Source organism: Stegodyphus dumicola, chromosome 12 (assembly GCF_044657685.1).
Source record: "Stegodyphus dumicola isolate Sdum_Otavi_A_Nest chromosome 12, ASM4465768v1".
In the NCBI taxonomy this organism is placed as follows: Eukaryota; Metazoa; Arthropoda; class Arachnida; order Araneae; family Eresidae; genus Stegodyphus; species Stegodyphus dumicola.
This window is the reverse complement of record NC_140779.1, coordinates 113,770,956-113,790,487: the sequence shown is the minus strand read 5'-3', so window position 1 is coordinate 113,790,487 and position 19,532 is coordinate 113,770,956. Positions and strand designations below refer to the sequence as shown.

General features: G+C 33.2%; 1 protein-coding gene across 3 annotated transcripts in view; it reads left to right on the top strand.

The window, feature by feature from the left end:
- The window catches only part of LOC118189731 (astacin-like metalloprotease toxin 1), a 54,069-nt gene extending 38,902 nt beyond the window's left edge, over positions 1 to 15,167 (top strand). For all 3 annotated transcript variants that reach the window (XM_035360392.2, XM_035360393.2, XM_085806813.1), the window contains exons 3-10: positions 179 to 225; positions 1,294 to 1,369; positions 1,502 to 1,619; positions 5,797 to 5,972; positions 6,224 to 6,451; positions 9,407 to 9,544; positions 12,994 to 13,244; positions 14,991 to 15,167. In XM_035360392.2, coding sequence (XP_035216283.2) covers positions 179 to 225; positions 1,294 to 1,369; positions 1,502 to 1,619; positions 5,797 to 5,972; positions 6,224 to 6,451; positions 9,407 to 9,544; positions 12,994 to 13,244; positions 14,991 to 15,080 — 1,124 coding nt within the window. In that variant the 3' untranslated portion in view covers positions 15,081 to 15,167. The remainder of the gene's footprint in view (positions 1 to 178; positions 226 to 1,293; positions 1,370 to 1,501; positions 1,620 to 5,796; positions 5,973 to 6,223; positions 6,452 to 9,406; positions 9,545 to 12,993; positions 13,245 to 14,990) is intronic.
- Positions 15,168 to 19,532: the final 4,365 nt, after the last annotated feature.

Sequence of the window (19,532 nt, the reverse complement as noted above, 5' to 3'; positions counted from 1 at the left end):
TGTTTATTTTTAAGAAACAGATTTTTTTTAAATGTTATGTTTCAGAACGCTAAGTGTCTCCTGATTTTGAAAACAGTGCTTTTGAATATTAGGCTGCTAACTATGAATCAGATTTATTTGAAGTGGGCCTATTTTAATGGCTATGGATAATCATCTTTCCTATTTAAACTTTTTACAGACATGTTTGAAGGGGACATAGCTGGTATTGATCCTTATGCACTCACGGTAAGTGTAACAAAAATTATTTTTATGGTATTATTAATATGTTAGTAAAAGCATGATATTTGGTGAAATTTTAATTGAAATTCGAATATACTTCTCAAAAAAAAATTAAATGAAAAGTACTAATAATGTATTTATATTTCATTGTTCATTATTTATGAAGTTCACAGCAAAGAATAAGTTTACTAAGAAGTCACATGTTTGTAAGTTCTTTAGCACAGACATAAAAATAATATATTTAAGAATTTACAAATATATGAATAATATTTCAAATTGCTATGATAAATCTATTGTAAGGTTTTTACTATTATTTTTCGCTAGCCAATTATTTTATATTTTGGATCTTTACTGTCACTTCTCGTTTCCGTTTCCCTACCAGAATGTAAATGAGATAGAAAGAGACAGTATTTAAAGGAAGGTTTTGGGTTTGTAAGATAGAATGTGTTCTGCCTCTCGAGACCACGTTAGTAGTTGCTGCTAGCTCAGATAAAATTTGTAGCCTTACATTACAATTAGCGATATTTGAATAATTACGCCGGCGTGGGTTATAAGCCAACTTCGTGTTAAACTGAATTGTGTAGCCTTTGGCAACTAGCTTAGTTTTAATTTAAACTTAAATTTGCGTGCTACCGTATGTTATCCCTCAACAAGTGATTGTCTGAATTGTAAGCACAAGAAGTACATTTTATGTTTACGTTCTGATTTAATAAAAAGGTTTATTTAAGCCTTTTCTAGACTCTGTCGGTAATTTTAGTCCAAAGATAATTCGCTCCCAGCCTATTAGGAGTTTGGAGTTAATTTATGTTACCAAAACAAGTCAAACTTTATACTATGGTGAAATAATCTATGCCATTAAAATATACGCCATATTCATATAAATTATACGTAAAATATACGTAAAATATTTAATATATAAATATTTTACGTACAAATTATACGTATAAATTTAATATACGTAAAATATTTTCTCGGCTTTCTGATTTTTAAGACACAATTATAAAACAAAATATGCATTTCTCATACGCCATTTTTCTGAAAAGAATAAAATATTTTCTTGCAAAATTTCTGTAGGACAGGAATGCTGTGGTTGATGAAGCCGAGCTCTGGCCAGACGGAGTCGTTTATTACGAAATTGACTGGAAATTGAGTATGTAATAGATTAAAAACATAAAATTTGTTTAAAATAACTTTCATATTATTGCATTTAAGTGCATGGGCATTTGGTAAATATTACATTGTCTGAAAATCAAAACTTTACAAATGTGTAATTTTTTAATAGGAGATGTAAAAGATATCATTAAAGAAGCTATGCATGAATATGAATCAAAGACATGCATCAGATTCCAACCAAAAACTGCTTCTACGAGGGATTATATTAAACTCACCATAGTCACAGGGTACGTATGCTCTTGTACAAGTTTGTATAAATTTAATAATTTTAAATAAGTAAATTAAGTTAATTTTCAGAGAAATTTGCTATAAAGAAAAAATTGTGGAGCAGAAAATAAAACAATCAGATTAAACAGTAGTTTGAAATTTAATTCCTAATTTTATTATTTCAGTTATAATTTTGATTAGATTTTATAAATAACTGAATAATAAAATTAGGAATTAATAATAAAATTAGTAAAATTAGGTTACAGTTGAAATTTTCGCGAACGAAAATGTCGTGGAGAAAACATCGTGGGAGAAAATAAAACATCGCAGGTCTAAAACATCCTGTTACAAAATATCGTGACCGAAAATAAAGCGGTTAAAAATCTTCGCAGTTTAGAAACATCGTCGTCGAAAGTATTGTGGTAAAAGATAAAGTACCTACAAATCATCGCATGACGATAACATCGCACACATGCGTTTTTGAAATCCCATTCTGACATATTATGTAACTGACTTTCTTTGTAACTAACAAATCGACATTCAAAAAAAAAAAAAAAAAAAAAAAAAAAAAAAAAAAAAAAAAAAAAAAATTATTGCGCGCTTTACATGAAAATGTTAACAACACTTTAAGAATAACCGGAAACAAATATAATTTTTGCTAAAACATTATCAGAATAAAAAATGTGCAAAAAAATAATTTGATCATTAACCAAGCAATTTTTATAGAGGTAACCTCAAGCAGTTATTTATCTTCCTTTATCTAACCATTTTTAGACTATATTTTTCATAAAAAAATTATAAGTAAAACTTTATAAAAAACGGTTGATTTATTAATGACATTTGTTAATTAACTATGCAAATTCAAGTCCTATAAGTTACATTAATTTTCTACTCATTTTCAATTTTTAAATGCTTAAATTTTCTTCTTATTTTTTCAGCAAAAATTTATTAGTTCGTTCAAAAATATGAAATATAGAAGTAAAAGAATTCCTCTTTCCTTCTTGCTCTCGTAAATCATTTATACGAACATGCGTTTACAACTTTTAAAACTCGAAAACGCATGTGACTGTTGTTATCGTCATACAATGACTTGTAGGTACTTTAATTTTGATCACAATATTTTTGACTACAATGGTTTTAAACTGCGAAGTTTTTGAACTCCTTTATTTTCGACCACGATATTTTGTACCAGAATGTTTTCTCCTTGCTTTCTGTTCTTCCACGATGTTTTGTACCACGACGTTTTCGCCTTGCGTTGTTTTCTCCGCGACGTTTTCGTCGGCGATATTTTTGCCGCGATGTTTTCGGCGGACAGCTAAAATTGTTTTGACTGAAATAGTAACTCAAACAGTCGGTTGATATTTATCATAATAATTATGCAAGGATATTAATTCATGGATTTTTAGAACATGTATTTTTCTTTTGTGCATTTTGTGTATAAAATAAGTATTTTAAGAATAGAAAGAACTATATTAAACCATACATTTCTTTCGTCCGTTTAGCATGTGTAGAATAAATAAAATAAAGACAAATAAGAACATAACAAATACTTTTTAACTAACTAATAATCATATTTGTTTGCAAGAAACTTAAATTTAGTTTCCGAAAACTGTCACTGAGTAATATTTAATTTCTTTTCTATTCACGGAATCACTTCGTTCTCTGTATATCCTTTTTGAAAACAAATACGTTGATGAATACCTTTCCCGACAGTCTGCATAGTAGAAAACCGTTTTAATCAATTAGCGTTTTTCAAAATTCATTTCTCATTTTTAGTTACGTATGAGTGCGAACATTTCGCTGTTCAATTTATGTACGATTCTGAACGTGATCTTGGTGAATTTTGTAGTAATGGTTACAAATTCTTTTTAGGAATGAGCATAAACTCTTATTAAATATAACTATAAGAGACGGGGGGACTGTGTAAAAGTTACGTTTTTGAAGTTCCACAAATTCTTTAATTCAGAATTGCCGTCAAATGAATAATTTTCTTATTTAAAGTATTTTTATATCTGAAAGTATATGTCTACGACCAATGATTCCGTAAATAAAGCCAGTAAAAGGTATTTTACGGACATAGATCATATTGTTATTTTGTAACCAAATGAAGTTACTGTAAGTACTGCCTTCCATCTTATTTTTTATGAGACTTTACGGTAAGAAAAAAAAACTATTGCTTAATTTAATATGATTTAAAATATGCATCTGTTACGCGTAACCTTCATAACCGCTTTGATGAGATAACTGAATATTTTTTGTCGTATGTTAATAAAAGGTGTAAAGAAGACTACCTGCCGCCTTTTTAATATCTAGAAGATACCTTTTACAAAGTTTTACGGTATTTACGTATTATCGCAACCACCTTAGCAGAAGTCGCCAAATGTTCAAAAATGTGCCAAACTTTGGCAACCATGCACATGTGATAATCGTGAATTTGCGCCTGATAAGTTATTTTTATCTTTTCTTCTGTAAAAGACAACCGAACTGCCCCAAGGTGGTTGCTTTAATTCCTCCCGCAAATTTTTGATAAAAAAACAAGCATTGCCATTTGAGAAAAATGTTTGTTGCAAGCTTCGTGACGAAGCGATTCAGTGAAATAAATGCATAGATATATCTTAGGTAATTAAGTCTTTTCTTTATCAACTATGTACACAATTCACTATTTGTTCTGTAATTTACAATGAAATTATATCATAGCGAAGTTTTCTCCTACTATTTAGCTTTTTCATTTTGAAGAGTTCATTTTAAACATAAGATTGTACGTTCTATATTTTTAATTTCTAGAAGATTAATTCTCAAATGAGTAAGGCACTACAATTTTGAATATCCGAAAATGTATTTCTTCTTCTAATAATAATATAATCATCGAAATTCAAAGACAACTTGAAAACATAACTTAAAACGTGATTGCTTTTACATTTGTTGTGGACATACGGGTGTTGTTGAGAATGAACGAGCCGATTTTCTTGGAAAAACTGCCACCAAACGATTTAGGGATATTGACAACCCTAAATCAATTTCATAGGAAAGTCATGACTGAAATTATTGTGGACTTGTGGAATCATGAATACATTACTTCAAATAAAGGGACCTTAATTAAGAGACGTTTCCCTTTCATCAAAATGAGATCGCCATGTCATCATTCTTTTACAAGTTATAGAATGATCCATTTCCCTACTGGCTATGAACTTTGAAAGTTATGAGTAGATTTGAGTCCAGAGACTTTTTGTGATTGCAGCGTCGATGGCAAGGAAAACGTGTTCTAAATTTGACAGTGAAAGAAAGATCTTAAAAGTGACAGATAAAAATATGAATATTAACTGGGCCTCCTGATCTTCATCAATTTATTTCCAAGAGAAGTGCCTTTGACTATTTTTGTAAAATAATTAATTAATTAATTTGTAATTAATATAATCCTCCATAAAGTTTTTTTTTTTTTTTTTTTTTTTTGTTAAAGATTGTCTTTATTGTTTTTCTGTATTGTGTTTCATACCTACTTCTGTAAGCCCCACGTGATACTTTGTGGTTCATGGGGAATTGTTGTTGTTGCTGTCTTGCCCATGGATTTGATGGAAGAATGGTTGCCACAACCTCAAGGACTTCTATTTCCACTCCAGTTTTGAGGAAGAGCACCCCGGGAGGGGGAGGTCTGAAGGTCTCCCATCACTCTCTCCTACCAACAGTCTACACGAAAAGACTTTCGGCTCGACGCATATTTAGAGTGCCTCCATACCGCACTGACATTATACATTTACAAACATCCAGGCCTTCTCCAGGATTCGAGCCCGGGTACTTCGGTACCGCAGTAGGCTTCCCTAACCCCTACATCGTCTAGGCGGCTCATAGGGAATTGTTTGTGTTTTTAATTTGAAAAACATTCTCTTACTTATGAACATAATTAAAGAATTTAGTAAAGAAATTTACTTCATCGTGTGTTGGTTAGGAATAAGAAAGAAAACTAATTTCATACCATCATCCATCATTGTATCGCATTATTGCCAGAGTATGGACAGGCGATGAATGGATGAATAGAGCACTTAACTTTAATGGATTAATGGAGCACTTAACTTAATCACTTAACTTTGATAAGCTTTCTGAAGGAAATCCGAAGTCTTCATCTCATGGTAAGTAACTTCAGTTTCAACAACTAGCTTAATTAATTCAATCGATTAGATCGAAATTTTTTCTTTGATTTAGCTGCTGGTCTTCTGTTGGTCGCAAAGGTGGTGAACAAGAAATTTCTTTGAGTGAAGGTTGCCATGACAAAGTATCTGCTGTGCATGAACTAGGACATGCGATCGGGTTGTGGCACGAGCACAGTAGGTCAGATAGGGATGACTACTTGGAAATTATGTGGGACAATATCAAACCAGGTAGAAAAATTGCTCATTTATAATTACACTTATTGTATTAAGAAATGACTCTAATAAATCAATTACTGTGTAGTTTAATGCAATGTGTACATGAGAGATAGCGTAAAAATTGATAGAAGCTACTTTTAGCTTAGAGAAAGCATTCTACCACATGTGGAATGTTCTGAATTTGGACAGCGTTGTTGATCTCCAAAATCTGTTTGTCAACAGACTGGTATTAACAAACTGTAATTTCATTTATTTATTTCAAGGTTCTGAGCATAACTTCCTAAAACTGAAGCCATGGGAGAACAACCTTTTGGGCGAAGAATTCGATTACAAATCTATAATGTTATATGGGGAATATGCTTTTGCAAAAGACCGCAAATCGATGACTATGCGTCCAAAGAAGGAAGGCGTCGTCATTGGCTTGATCAATAACAAACCTGGACTTAGTGATAGTGACGTCAGAAGGATCAACAAGCTGTATGAATGCTTTGGTAAGCATAGCATCTTAAGACTGGTAGTAGTAAATCTAGATCAGAAATTTTATTCCGCTTTTATTTTATGCCTAAATTTCTTCCTTCCAGAAATTATTATTTTAATTAAAATATTTTATAATTATGCGAAATAAAATATTTTGATTCATTAAATATTCTTATAAATTTATAATGTACGTGAATTTCTAACATTTACGTTTTCGTTTGTTATTTTACAGGCCATAGATAAGCAAAGAAATATATTCTGTAACTTATACACTACGTTCAGATTTAAAATATGTTTTGCCCTATCCACGTCATTCTGAGCGTGGTCTGCAGTTTTAGAATAATTCAAAGAAGATGAAAACAGTTTCTCGGAAATCTTATTGATATCTATCTTCAAATAATACATACATATCAACAGATTACGACAGAAGACGAGTAATTATTTTCAGCTGTTAGTATGAGTTTGATTTAACTCTACAGCTGTAAAGATGACTTTAAAATTTAACGTGATACCTTCAGACACAAGTTTGTACCGTGTGTATTGTCACATGTTTTGCAAAACTGAACACTTCCCATGAACTCTTTTGCGTAAAAGAGGGGAAGCTCGGATGAGGGACTTCAGGCAAGAATATGATATAATCTTTTAGCATTTCGCACAACAATATGCTTTCTCGCTATCATTTCATCTGAGTTTCTATATCAAACAAATATCCTAATAAAGGATTAAAAAAAGATTCACCTCACATAACGACGGCTTTATCCAGGATATTTACAAGAAGCCACCCTTAAAATTAGGCAAAAAGCAACTTGGCATTTGTTCATATTCCAGAATCTACGAGAATTTAGGGTTGCCTATTCACCTAATTCTTAATTCTGCATTACCATATTTCTTTTCAAATACGACATTATGAAATTAATCTTCGCAATCATGAATCTTTTTAGCAATTAACGTACTTCATGTACATGTAAGAACTATGAACTCAAGTTATAATCCATGAAGCACAGAAAATTCTTTCCCGTATATAAAAAGTTACATAAAATTCGTTATATCACTTGTATAAATCAATGTCTTTATGTTTATTAAATTTTCTCTAATGATAAGGTTATTCTATTTCTAAATCTTTTGGACAAAATGATGATTATATTTATCTTCATTCTTAATCTTCGCATTAAGCGACTTTTCTACTACGCCTGTGGTCATGCACAGAATTTCATTACCTACTTCTGAAACATGTAAATTTTTTAATGACATTTAAAGCACTTTACTTTTTGGTCTTTTAGGTGCTGTACTTAGATAAAATTCATAAGTGTACAGCTTTTATTTTACTATCGTATAAAAAAACACTCAAGCTAGATTCCCATTGTACTCTTAAGGTCGTATGTTGTTCGTAATAGATTAAATGCACATAGAACCGAACCGATCATAGCTTGATGAAATTCATTTTTCCAAAACACCTGGCAGTTCTGAAACGTTTCATCCGAAATTATTCCTAATCTCTTCCCAGTATAATAGAGCACAATCAGTAGTTAGAATTTCAAAGTACTAAGAATGTTAAACACAAAAGACAATACCAAAAGCTTATAAGGTATTTCTCCTGCCTTCTTAGCATGCCTTTGTGGCGTAATGGCCAGCACACTCGGCACGTTTTTGGGAGGTTCGAGTTCCGTCGAGAGCATCGCTTATTTTTCATGTTTCTTGTTTCAAAATAACCTAATGTCTCTACAGTGGCGCCCGAACTAAAAAAAAGTGACGTATGATTATTCTACACCAGTAGGATTTGGCGATTGTGTCCCCTAATCCCCAGCCGCCCTTTAAAAGGGGATTATGTAAGGTATATCTCCCGCCTCCTTAGCATGCTTTCGTGGTGTAATGCCCAGCACACTCGGCGCGTGTTCGAGATGTTCAAGGTTGGAGCCCCGGCGAGGGCATTGCTCATTTTTCATGTTTCCTGCATCGAAATAACCTAATGTTATTTCGAAGTTCTACAAGCCTCAAGTGCGTAAGCTCACACAGGTATCTCTCAGTGCTCTGAAACTTTGAACTCAATTGAAAACTGATGCTCTCTGCTGTCTTATATAACTATATAAGTTATATAAGTGTCTTATATAACTATATAACTTCTGCCAGTCCGCCTAGAAATTTCCAGTACCTTCGATTTCTCGAAACTGCTGCAAGGCATACACAACTACGATTACATAGAAATCGAACTAAAATTTCGCCAAATAGTCGTCAATTTTGGCAACTTTTGGCTGTTTCTCACCAAACTGGAGACAAAAATTAGTCACCAAAACCATCTCTAGCTTGGTGCTACGTCGCTAGTCATTTTACTTCAATGTTAAATGGACTTATCCTGTAACCCTGTTTTTCCGGCGATGCTTCGCGTTCTTGAGATCTTTCATATTATAATTATGCAAGAGATATTATAATTATGCAAGAGGTATTATAATGTACAAATAATTTCACTAAAATTAGTTTTATATATATATATACATATACAGAATTCGTAACAGTGGTTTTAATCTTTTTGAGAATCTAACCAAAGAATAAAGGAATTATTTTCCTGAGGAGGGCACGCTATCGAGAAAGACACTAATTATAGAGGAAATAAACGAAAAAAAAAAAAAAAAACCTGTAGAGTGTAGCCGCTAGAAAGCAAACCCAAGGAAAACTTTCAATGTTTCGCAGTGATATCAACTGGAAAGAACATCAACTAAAAAGAACTGATATCAACTGGAAAGAATCGCAGAAAATTCTAATTCTGAATTAAAACATACAGATGTATTTATTTCCCATTTTATACAAATTGTGTATCTTAGAAAAAATGGTCTAGCAATAGCAACAGCAAAATTGCTACCCAGGTATAGATTAAATAATACCATTTTTAAAACAAAACAGTATACAAACTAGTTATCTCATGATCATGTAAATTAGGTTTCCCTAATGTCCCTAATGTCAAAACTCTTTCTCAGGAAATAAGCGCCCACCACCCCCAGATGTCCCTGACTTTACATGCGATTTCGAAGTGGATATGTGCGGTATGGTAAACCACGAAAATAACCAGAAAACGAATTGGAAAATTCAGAAAGGAGCACTAGGAGGCAGAACAGGTACGACTTTTTCAATGTTTCGTAACGTGCATATAGTGAAATAACACGATGCAATAAAATATAGTAAAATATAATATATAATTGTATATCATAATTTATTGCATTGTGTTGTTTTATTGCATTCATATGGAGTTTAATACAGTTTAATGCTGGAAGTAGAATTAATTTCAAGTATTTTAAACAGCATATACGTCGGACGAGCAACTAATAAAATTTAATAGAAAACAGACTTACAGTCTATTTGAATTGCATTTGCTAATTATAAACTCAGTTTCTCAAAGGTATTCCTCAAATTTTTAATAACTGAGTTAATATTTTGAAAACGCACCCCAAACAAGAATAAAATTATGCGTGTTTTCTACAAATACCGAGCGTTTAAATTAAATTATAATTCAGTACGTTCTCTAGTCAGTGTAGAAGATTCACAATATATGAAACACACACTTTAAAATTTTTCATTCTGTAGAATTATTAAACATCGTATTACTAATTTCATAATGTTTCTAATCAAAATACAGTTTTCATAATTAAGAACTAAATTCTTCGCATGAACAGTACAGACTGCCGACGGAACTATTAGTTGGTACAGAACTCCAATTAGTTTATATTTATCTAATACAAAAGTACTTTTGCTTAGAACATTGCATTCGTTTTAAGAGGAGGTTGAACAATCTTATATTTTCAACCATCATATTACGTCATATTAGAACCAACATTACAAGAAATGTGTAACGTGTAATAAATATAAAATAAATGGACTCGAGTGTTCAAACAAACCTGTAGTGTCTTAGTTTCCGATGACTTATTTGATTTAAAATGGTAAGCCCAAAGTACAGTGGAAACTCCAGATACGAGTTTAATTTGTTCCAGCATTGAGCTCGTATAGCAAATTTCTCGTATCTAGAAACAAATTCCCCAGCGAAAATAATAGAAATTCAGTCAATCCGTTCCACACCCCCAAAAATATCAACATAATCAATTTTCCTGGTAAATAATATAACCGTAGTTTACCTTTATGAAGAGTCCTGACTGGCGATAGGGATGTGGGGAAGATGAAACGGGTTACTATGAACAAGGGGAGTCCTCTTTTGATTCAGGGAGGCTCTCTCTTCTTGGGAATTTTACCCCACTGGAAGCAGGTTCTGGGTCAGAATCACTTTCTTTTAGTTGCAAGTTGCTTTACCAAAAACTTATCTAATAACACTTGACTCTGTCTCCTTTTTAAGATGCCTCTAAAATGCGACACTATATTGTCATTACACAAGTTCATGATGCGCCCACGCATTATTTTATTAAGGTGATTTTCTTACGTATGGCTTCCTTCTGTTTCTTTGCAACACTATCTGAGGCAATAATCTTCTTGGGAAGCATCGTGAAATAATTATTTTAACGTCAAATGTAAAAAACAATTAACTCACACGTAGATCAAAGAACACTGAGTGATCTGACGATTCCTTGAGCTTCAAGGGGATTCCTTGAGTCCAGCCGGATCGGGTTACGCGCCAGCATACCAACAGCCTGGCTCATTGCTCGTTACTCCAGTCAATGGTCATTAGAGACGAAATTTCGCTCATACTTTTCCCATATCTCGATTTTCTCGTATATAGAGGTGCTCGTATCTCGAAGTTCCACTGTAGTTCAAAGCTAAGTGGACAGCATTATGGCCTAACTCACTATCATTTAGCCGTCTCATCGTTATGAATATTGTCCAAGGTGCCCGATAGGAGTGATCGACATCACACCCAAATAGAAGGGAAAGGACCACACACGAAAGCCAAGCCAAGTACAGGATTCGAACCCACACTCTTAGTTTCAGATTAGAAATAAGCCTCCGTTAACTCTATACTATCCAAATATGAAATTCCACTCCTTATATTAAATTCCCAACATAATACGAATGCATCCCAAATGTTAAACCTAAAATTGCTCTAATATAGGGCAAAGACGTACACCTTTGCACACAGAAAAAGAGATTGTTCTGTATCTCCAGTTCTACTGGGCCAGTTGACGAAATTTAACTTCTGTTTTTCATGACTCAAAAACGTGACTTAAGATATATATTAGATTTATATATAGTATTGCTCTAACATAGGCGTTTTGACATAAAATCGAATTTTTTCTGAAATGACATACCGATTATATTCCATATTTCATTTCTACGACTGAAATTATAAAGATGCGCCCCAAGTTTTGTGAAAAAAATCATACGAGTAGTTATTAAAAAATTAGCTCTCAAAGTTTTAACTCCTCAATGTTAATTGAATTTGGTTTATATTTATTAATATGCCTTTTTTTTATTAAACTTAACTTGATCCTTCTTTACCAATTCGAAATTTATGCTCAATCCAAATAAAATTCGCAGCTGTTTTCTGATTTGTTTTTAAAATTTGTATTTTTAGCAATTTTTATAGATTTTTCGAAAAGGCTTTTGAATTATAACCTATAAAATTTTTCCCATCATCTTAAAGAAGATGTATTTCTAAGCATATCTGCAAAAAAAATTAATTTTTTTTAATTTAAAATTTCCTAAGATATACGTGAATTTACACACTGGCGTATTTTGAAATTTGGCATCTTTGTTTTAAGGAATAATAGCGCCAAATGTGGTTTAAGGATCTAAAAATAACAACTGCGATTAAAAAATGTAATATAAAGGAAATTATTTGAAAGAATGAACGATGAAATTTTTTTTCGCTCGTGCATAATGAAAGGGAAAGGAAAGTAGGTTACCATAAACTAAAATTTCCCCAAGTGAATTATTCTTGGCTCAAACTGAAAAAAGTGCGCCAAGATAAATTTTTGATTTAGGCATAATTTGAGTCGTACAATCAAAATACGGAAAAAATCGGTATGTCATTTCAGAAAAGTGCGCGATTTTGTGTCAAAATACCTATGTTAGAATAATGCTATATATAAATCTAATATATACCCTAAGTTGCGCTTTCCAGGCATGAAAAACGCAAGTTAAATTTCATCAACCACCCCAGTAGAAAGGGAGATACAACAATGCCCCTCTTTTTTCGTGTGTGTGTGTGCAGAGTGTACTTGTAGATACAAAATTGTTATAATACAAGGGAAGACGTGAGGTCTGGAGACTGTTCTGGTCGAGAGATACAAATGCACACAACACTGTTTAAGTGTAGAAGAAAACAGATTAATTTGCTATACTTTGCCGATGAAAGATTACAAGTCACTTGCTAAAATTATTAAATTTATCAATTATTTTACTTTTTGTGGGGGGGGGGGTGAATTAAAATATCATCACCATTTGATTACATTGAATTTAATTCTCTTTAAGGCACGGTGACTCCTTATAAATTATTACTTATGAGTTCCTTTTTGGTCTACGATTTTATTTTAATTCAACTTTTATAATTTAAAGCTAAATAATAATAAACTTAATTTACTCATTTCTCCATTCTGATTTTATTTATTCATTTCATTTTCAGGAAGTTATTTGGCTGTAAACGCGGCAGATGCATCTTTTCGTAAAGTGCGCCTGATTACACCTTTCTTTGGAGCTTATGGTCGCAAGAAAGCCTGCTTCAAATTCGATATATACTTCAATGGCGGGGGAGTGGTGGCCTTGGATGTTATGATACACAACATTAACACATCCAAACTCCTCATGAAACACGTGGATAAGAAAGATGAATGGCAAAGCGTCAAAATTAATGTCGATCTGGAGGGTGATGTTAAAGTAAGTAAATCGCACAAATCTGGTGTATCTTGTCGTATACTTTATTTGATCTGGAAATCTAAGATTCGTAATACTACTTGATTTTTGACGGCCCCGCGATAAACCGCCCAATTATATAGAAAACGGTAGTTTCAAAAATTTAGTGAACCGTATGATATCGTGACAGTCTTTTTTTCAATTTAAACACTGTAAAAAATTACCAAGGAGGTGGAAAGATGCCATATCTTTTTCCAGGAAAAAAAAGATATATTACTTCGCAATCGAATATGCGTAAATGGCCACGAAATGAAACTATAAAGGAAAGTATGTGGAAGTGCAGTGTGAAAAATTGTAAACAAAAAATTGGCATTCGATCCGACAATTGGTTTAGTGATTTCTGAATATCAATCGTAACAGCCCAGAGTTTCAACTATTGTTGGAAAGAGGAACTAACGTCGCTTAAATGGTGCGATAACTAGCTCAACATCTGTTAAAATATTACAGTTGATTGGAACAATTTTATGAGAGAGGTTTGTTCGTTAGATTTACTTTAGCAACCTAAAGGACGAGTAGGTGGCCCTAGAAAATTGCTGAGAGTTTTTCGTGCAGCAACAAAAACAACGCTGGCAGTATACTCCACCAGAATGGATATTCGACGAATTGGCAGAATCACAAAGAGAGTGCTAAATACACTTCACCATATTATACTTTATCAGGAACTTATTCTTGATAAATTACACAAGTCTTCCATGCAGCATTTCAGTCGTGATGCGAATCGAGATCATTGTATAAATGAAAATGAGGACTTCTTCGAGAGATGGGCACCATTTTTAATTATAAACTCTAAACTAAACTCGGTAGCACAAACAGCCCTTAGAGAGCCCTGGTCGGCAGTGCCCTGATATCTGCTTTCTAGACCGTGAGCCTCGGGGTGCTTCTGCATATTGCCTGGACAAGTGGTCGGCTTGTCGCAGGACCGGTGTTTGGTCCCCAAGCGAACATGATACTAATTTTATCGACCTTCTCAAGAGATGAAAGGCTGAGTCGACCTTGCCCAGCCCGGGGATCGAGCCCCGGACATGTGCTGCTGTTGCGCGGCGCGGTAGCTACTGCGCCACCGGTCCTCATTTTTAATTATAAGAAGTCTTCGAAATTTATTTAGCTAGACCGATTTTTTTTTCTTTTTTTCTGACTGAATATTTAATCAGGGAAATTAAATCGCAGTTTAAATTCTGAATTTCTAAAGTTGTTCATCCTTTATTCTGACCTCCCGTACAGACGTGATGGGAAAAAAAAAAAATTCATATGGTATCGGGAACGGTCAAAATTGATATTTCTATTGAAATATGTCGAAATTCTGTCGACATTTTTCGAGATTACAATTCTTCCTTTACTTCGTACAGGGAAGTAAAAAGTGAAAACTTAAGCTTTAGAAAAAGTTTAAAACTGCGGTAAAGACTATCTACCGGGGACTGCGTAGTCAGAAGTTCAATAGAACTGTTATGTTTTATTTTTATGATGAAAAACAAATTGCCTGCAAGTAGCAGTGAAATATTTTCTGATGATGTATTTACAAAAATTATGTTCCTGTTAAATACAAATAAAATTTTGAAATGGTTATAAGCAGCGTAAAAACATCCAAAAATTAGAACAACAGCACTTTTCTCTTCTAAAAAGGAAAATATATTGATTGCAATTGTGCAGGTAATAAATAGTTTCTTCTTTTTTTTTTTTTTTTTTTTTTTTTTTTTCTTCTTTTTTTTCCAGTTTTCTTTAGACGCTCGTACCAGAAAATCTGATGGAGAAGGCATAATAGCTTTGGATAACATCCGATACCAGCTTCGAGAGTGCGACTGAAGAAGTGAATGAAGATCTGTTTGTATCATCAATGTTAAACTGAAATAAAATATTTATTGCAAATAAAAAGTGAATTCCTAAGCTAAATACTATTATCTCATTTCTAATTAAATATTCAAAGTTTCATTAATTATCTCTTTAAAAGACCGTAAAACTCAAGGAAAATCATAAATATGGAAGGTATATTTAACGGTAAAAATGCTTTACATCTCTTTCAAGTTTGGAGTGAATGAAGAAATGAAAAAAAGGCGCTTACTAAATTTATCATATTTTTATTTCTAGCTTTACAGTTATGATTTTACTGTACATCATTTTCAGATAGCCTCTTACCAGTTATAAAAACTATCAGAAAAGTATTTCAGATGTAGTTTTATTATTTAAATTAACCAGTTATTATGATTTTGATCTTTACTATAACTTCTCTTTTCCTTTATCCTCACCAGAATGCGAATGTAATAACCAGTACTAAAACTGAGGTTTTCGGATTTTAAGACAAAGCATGTGTTCTGGCTCCTTGCGCACAATACGTATAACTTTCCTGCCAAGTCTGGAAGTTACTCGGCTTTACGTTATTATCGCTGCCGACACTTTGATTTGAACGCTCTGGTAGAATTACTGAGCCAGATTCCAGTAATATTTAGCTGTGTAGTTTTTAACTACTCTTCTACGTTTAACTTAAATTTACTATTCTGTTTCGTTGCATCACCACGAGCTGATATTGTGATAAGAGATAACTGATAAGAGTGCGTTTACTTTCTAAACTCTGTTGGTTACTTCAGACATAGAGTTACAGGCGAAAACGTAGTCGTACAAAACTTCGTGGAAGAAAAGAAAGCAAAGAGAAAACATCGTAGTACAAAACATCGCCGTCGAAAATAAAGCGGAATCAAGAACTTCTCATTTTATAAACATCATCGTCAAAACTATCGTGGTAAAAAATAAAGTACCTACAAATCATCGCTGGATGATAACATCGCAGACACGCGTTTTTCAGGCTTTAAAAGTTATAAATGCATATTTGCATAATGATTTGTGAGCGCAAGAAGAAATGAGGAATATTTTTACTCTTATATTTTGAATTAACAAATAAATTTTTGCGGAAAAATTAAGAAAGAAACTTAAGCATTCAAAAACTGCAAATAAGTAGAAAATTAATGTTACTTACAGCAGTTAACATTCTTTTAAAATTTGATAATTAATTAAACAATTTTAATACAGGTAACCACAAGCAGTTACTCATTTTTCTAATATTTTTTAGACTATTTTTTCATGAAAATTTAAGAGTAAAATTTTATAAAAGGGGTTAGTTAATTAATGGACATTTATCATTTAACTATACAAATTTAAATTCTATTAACGACTGTACCTATTATTTTTCTACTTATTTTCAGCTTCTGAATGCTTAAATTTTTTTCTCATTTTTTGAGCAAAAGTTTATTAGTGAATTCAAATAACGGGTGGCCATAAATAAACTGACAGTGCTCACAGCGATCTATTTGCGAGAATGACGCCACATTTTGTAGGAAGATTAAATAAGACGGGGGACGAAGGATTCCACGAAAAAAAATTAGTTCCAAAAGTCACCGCTAGGGGAATATTTGGCGCTGTGTAATAGAAAATAGAGTGTTAACAAATGCAAATCAATACGGAAATTACCTTTTATTTTGCATTCAAATGACGTTCAATGTGGCTGCTGTTGTTGAGGACCATATATTGCACTCTGTGCACAGTATGCACAACAGCAGAAAGTAACATGTCTGCAGGAATCTCCCGTACAGTCGGTGATATGTTATCCTTCAACGTAGCCAGGTCCTGGACCATTCCTTGATATACCTTGGACTTAAGGTAACCCTATAGCCAGAAGTCGCATGGGGTAAGATCAGGCGACCGAGGTGGCCATGCAGTTGGAAAGTAGCGGCTAATGACTCTTTCTGCTGTGAATTTCTGTCGTAGCATCTGTTGCACCCGTACAGCAACGTGTGGAGAGGCTCCATCTTGCATGAAAATGATTTCCCCCAGGCATTGTCTCTGCTGAAGTGCTGGAATGACAAAGCTGTTTAACATGTGGCGATATTTCTCTCCGGTAACAGAACAGGTTTCCGATCCTGTCGGGGTAATGTTCTCATAGAAGAATGGACCTACAATAAATTCCGCTGTGAACCCACACCAAACAGTTAACTTTGGTGAATGTAAGGGAATTGTTGTGACTGCATGTGGTGATTTGTCATCCCAAGTTCGGCAGTTCTGGGTATTCGCAGTTCCATTCAGGTAAAAGTGGGCCTCGTCTTCCCATAAGATCATCCATCACGGCCAAGCATCATCCACCTCCATTCTGGCAAGAAAAGTGAGACAAAAGTCAATCGCTTATCATGGTCGGGGTACAGTAACTCCAGTACACGGCTGATCTTGTACGGATAGAAGTTGATAATCTTTCGTAAGATTTTCCATACCGTACTGTAAGGCATATCCATATTCCATAAGGCATATCCATAATAAAAGGTAATTTTATTCCGTATTATTTTTCATTTGTTAACACTCTATTTTCTATTACACAGCGCCAAATATTCCCCTAGCGGTGACTTTTGGAACTATTTTTTTTCGCCGTCTGTCTTGTTTAATCTTCCTACAAAATGTGGCGTCATTCTCGCAAATAGATCGTACTAAAGAACACTGTGAGCACTGTCAGTTTAATTATGGCCACCCGGTACATGAAATATAAAAGTAAAAATATTCTTCATTCATTCTTGCACTCACAAATCATTATGGGAATAAGCGAATTTTTAAAGCCTGAAAACGCATGTCTGCGATGTTATCGCCATGGGATGATTTGTAGGGGCTTAATGTTTACTATGAAATTTTCGACGACAATGTTTTTAAACTGCGATGTTTTCTCCTTGCTTTACTTTCTCCCACGGTGTTTTGCGTGACGTCGTTTTCGCCTTGCGTTGTTTTTTTTCACGATGTTTTCGCCCACACTCTATTTGCCGCGATGTTTTCGGCGGTCACCAGACATAGTGACAAGTCGCTTTACATCTGTTGGGGTTATTAGTTATATATTATATAGTATATTTTATATAGTTATTTTATATAGTTTTATATAGTATATTTTATATAGTTTATATTATTTTATATATATATTATATAGTATATTTTTTTATAAAGGTGCGTTCACCCTTACGCAAGTTCGATTTCATTTCAATTACTAATAATCCTCTGCATCTTTACGAACACGCTGTATTGTTACAAAACTGCCTTTATGAAAAAAAGCCAGATTGGCATAAAGGGGTCGAAGTTTTCGTCAATTAGAACAGTTTTTCAGGCTGTGATTCTTTTGAAGAGGACTCGGTTATTTCCGTAAATTAAAATTTATTTTCACCGAAATTACAAACTGAAGAAACGTAAGGGGTAAAAATAAAAAAATGATTTATATATATATACATTTTTGGCCAGATCTTTCTTTTTGGATCTGGAATGACTATAGCTCGTAAATTTAATCAAAATGACTTACACCATATCTTATTCTATTAAATATTCAGTTTTTCATATTTTCTTTCTACTAGTTTAAATATCCTATTTAATTTTGTTTCCTCTAAATTAATTCATAATTTAAATAAATATATATAACTGTAAAACAAAAACAAAAAAATGCTCAAGTGTCTTTTTACTCCTTAACTCATGTTTTGGGAGCCACTGTTCTAGTTTATTCAATGTTTCAAATCTGCATATACAGAAAGCACGCTTGGCTACTTCTGTAAAGGAACGCAGATCTTTACGCAAAATGTCGGATTACCATAAGGGTGCGAACGATCACTTTCAAGTGAAAAATTGATCTTCCGTTTGCGCATTCTTCCTTACACTACGGTACCTTTATGAAGATTTCTGTTTTCCGAACAACAGCCAACTTTCATAGGGGAGCAACACCGTTATAAAGCGATTCTATATGGGATGGAGAGAGATGCTGTCATAGAGAACTTCTAAAGCAAACTGGTATTAGGTAAAAAAACAGCCTTAAATTTTTGCATGCTTGTATTATAATGCTAAGATAAATTTTACGACAGACAACCTTGAGAAATTAAACCTGGGATGTAAAAATTCAGGTTGCGGATTTCTTTTCTTTTATTATAATTAAACATAACAGCATAATTCTTTTATTAACCTTGGCTATTAAGCAGCATCGAAACGATTAACGGAACAATAAATAATCACAATACTTTTAAGGGAAACTGTAATGCTTCTTTTGAAATGGTATATTGAAAATACTCGTTAAATTTGGTAGCAGAATAAAACCACAATAGCTTAGCAACATTTTGAATTCCGTATAAAGATAAATGTTAACTGTAATTTCTGCATGTCAAGAACATTATGTAATTAGTATCGCCTCAGTGTTTATTGTAAAAGGTATTTCTCCCGCCTTCTTAGCAGGCCTTCGTAGTGTAGTGGTCAGCACGCCGG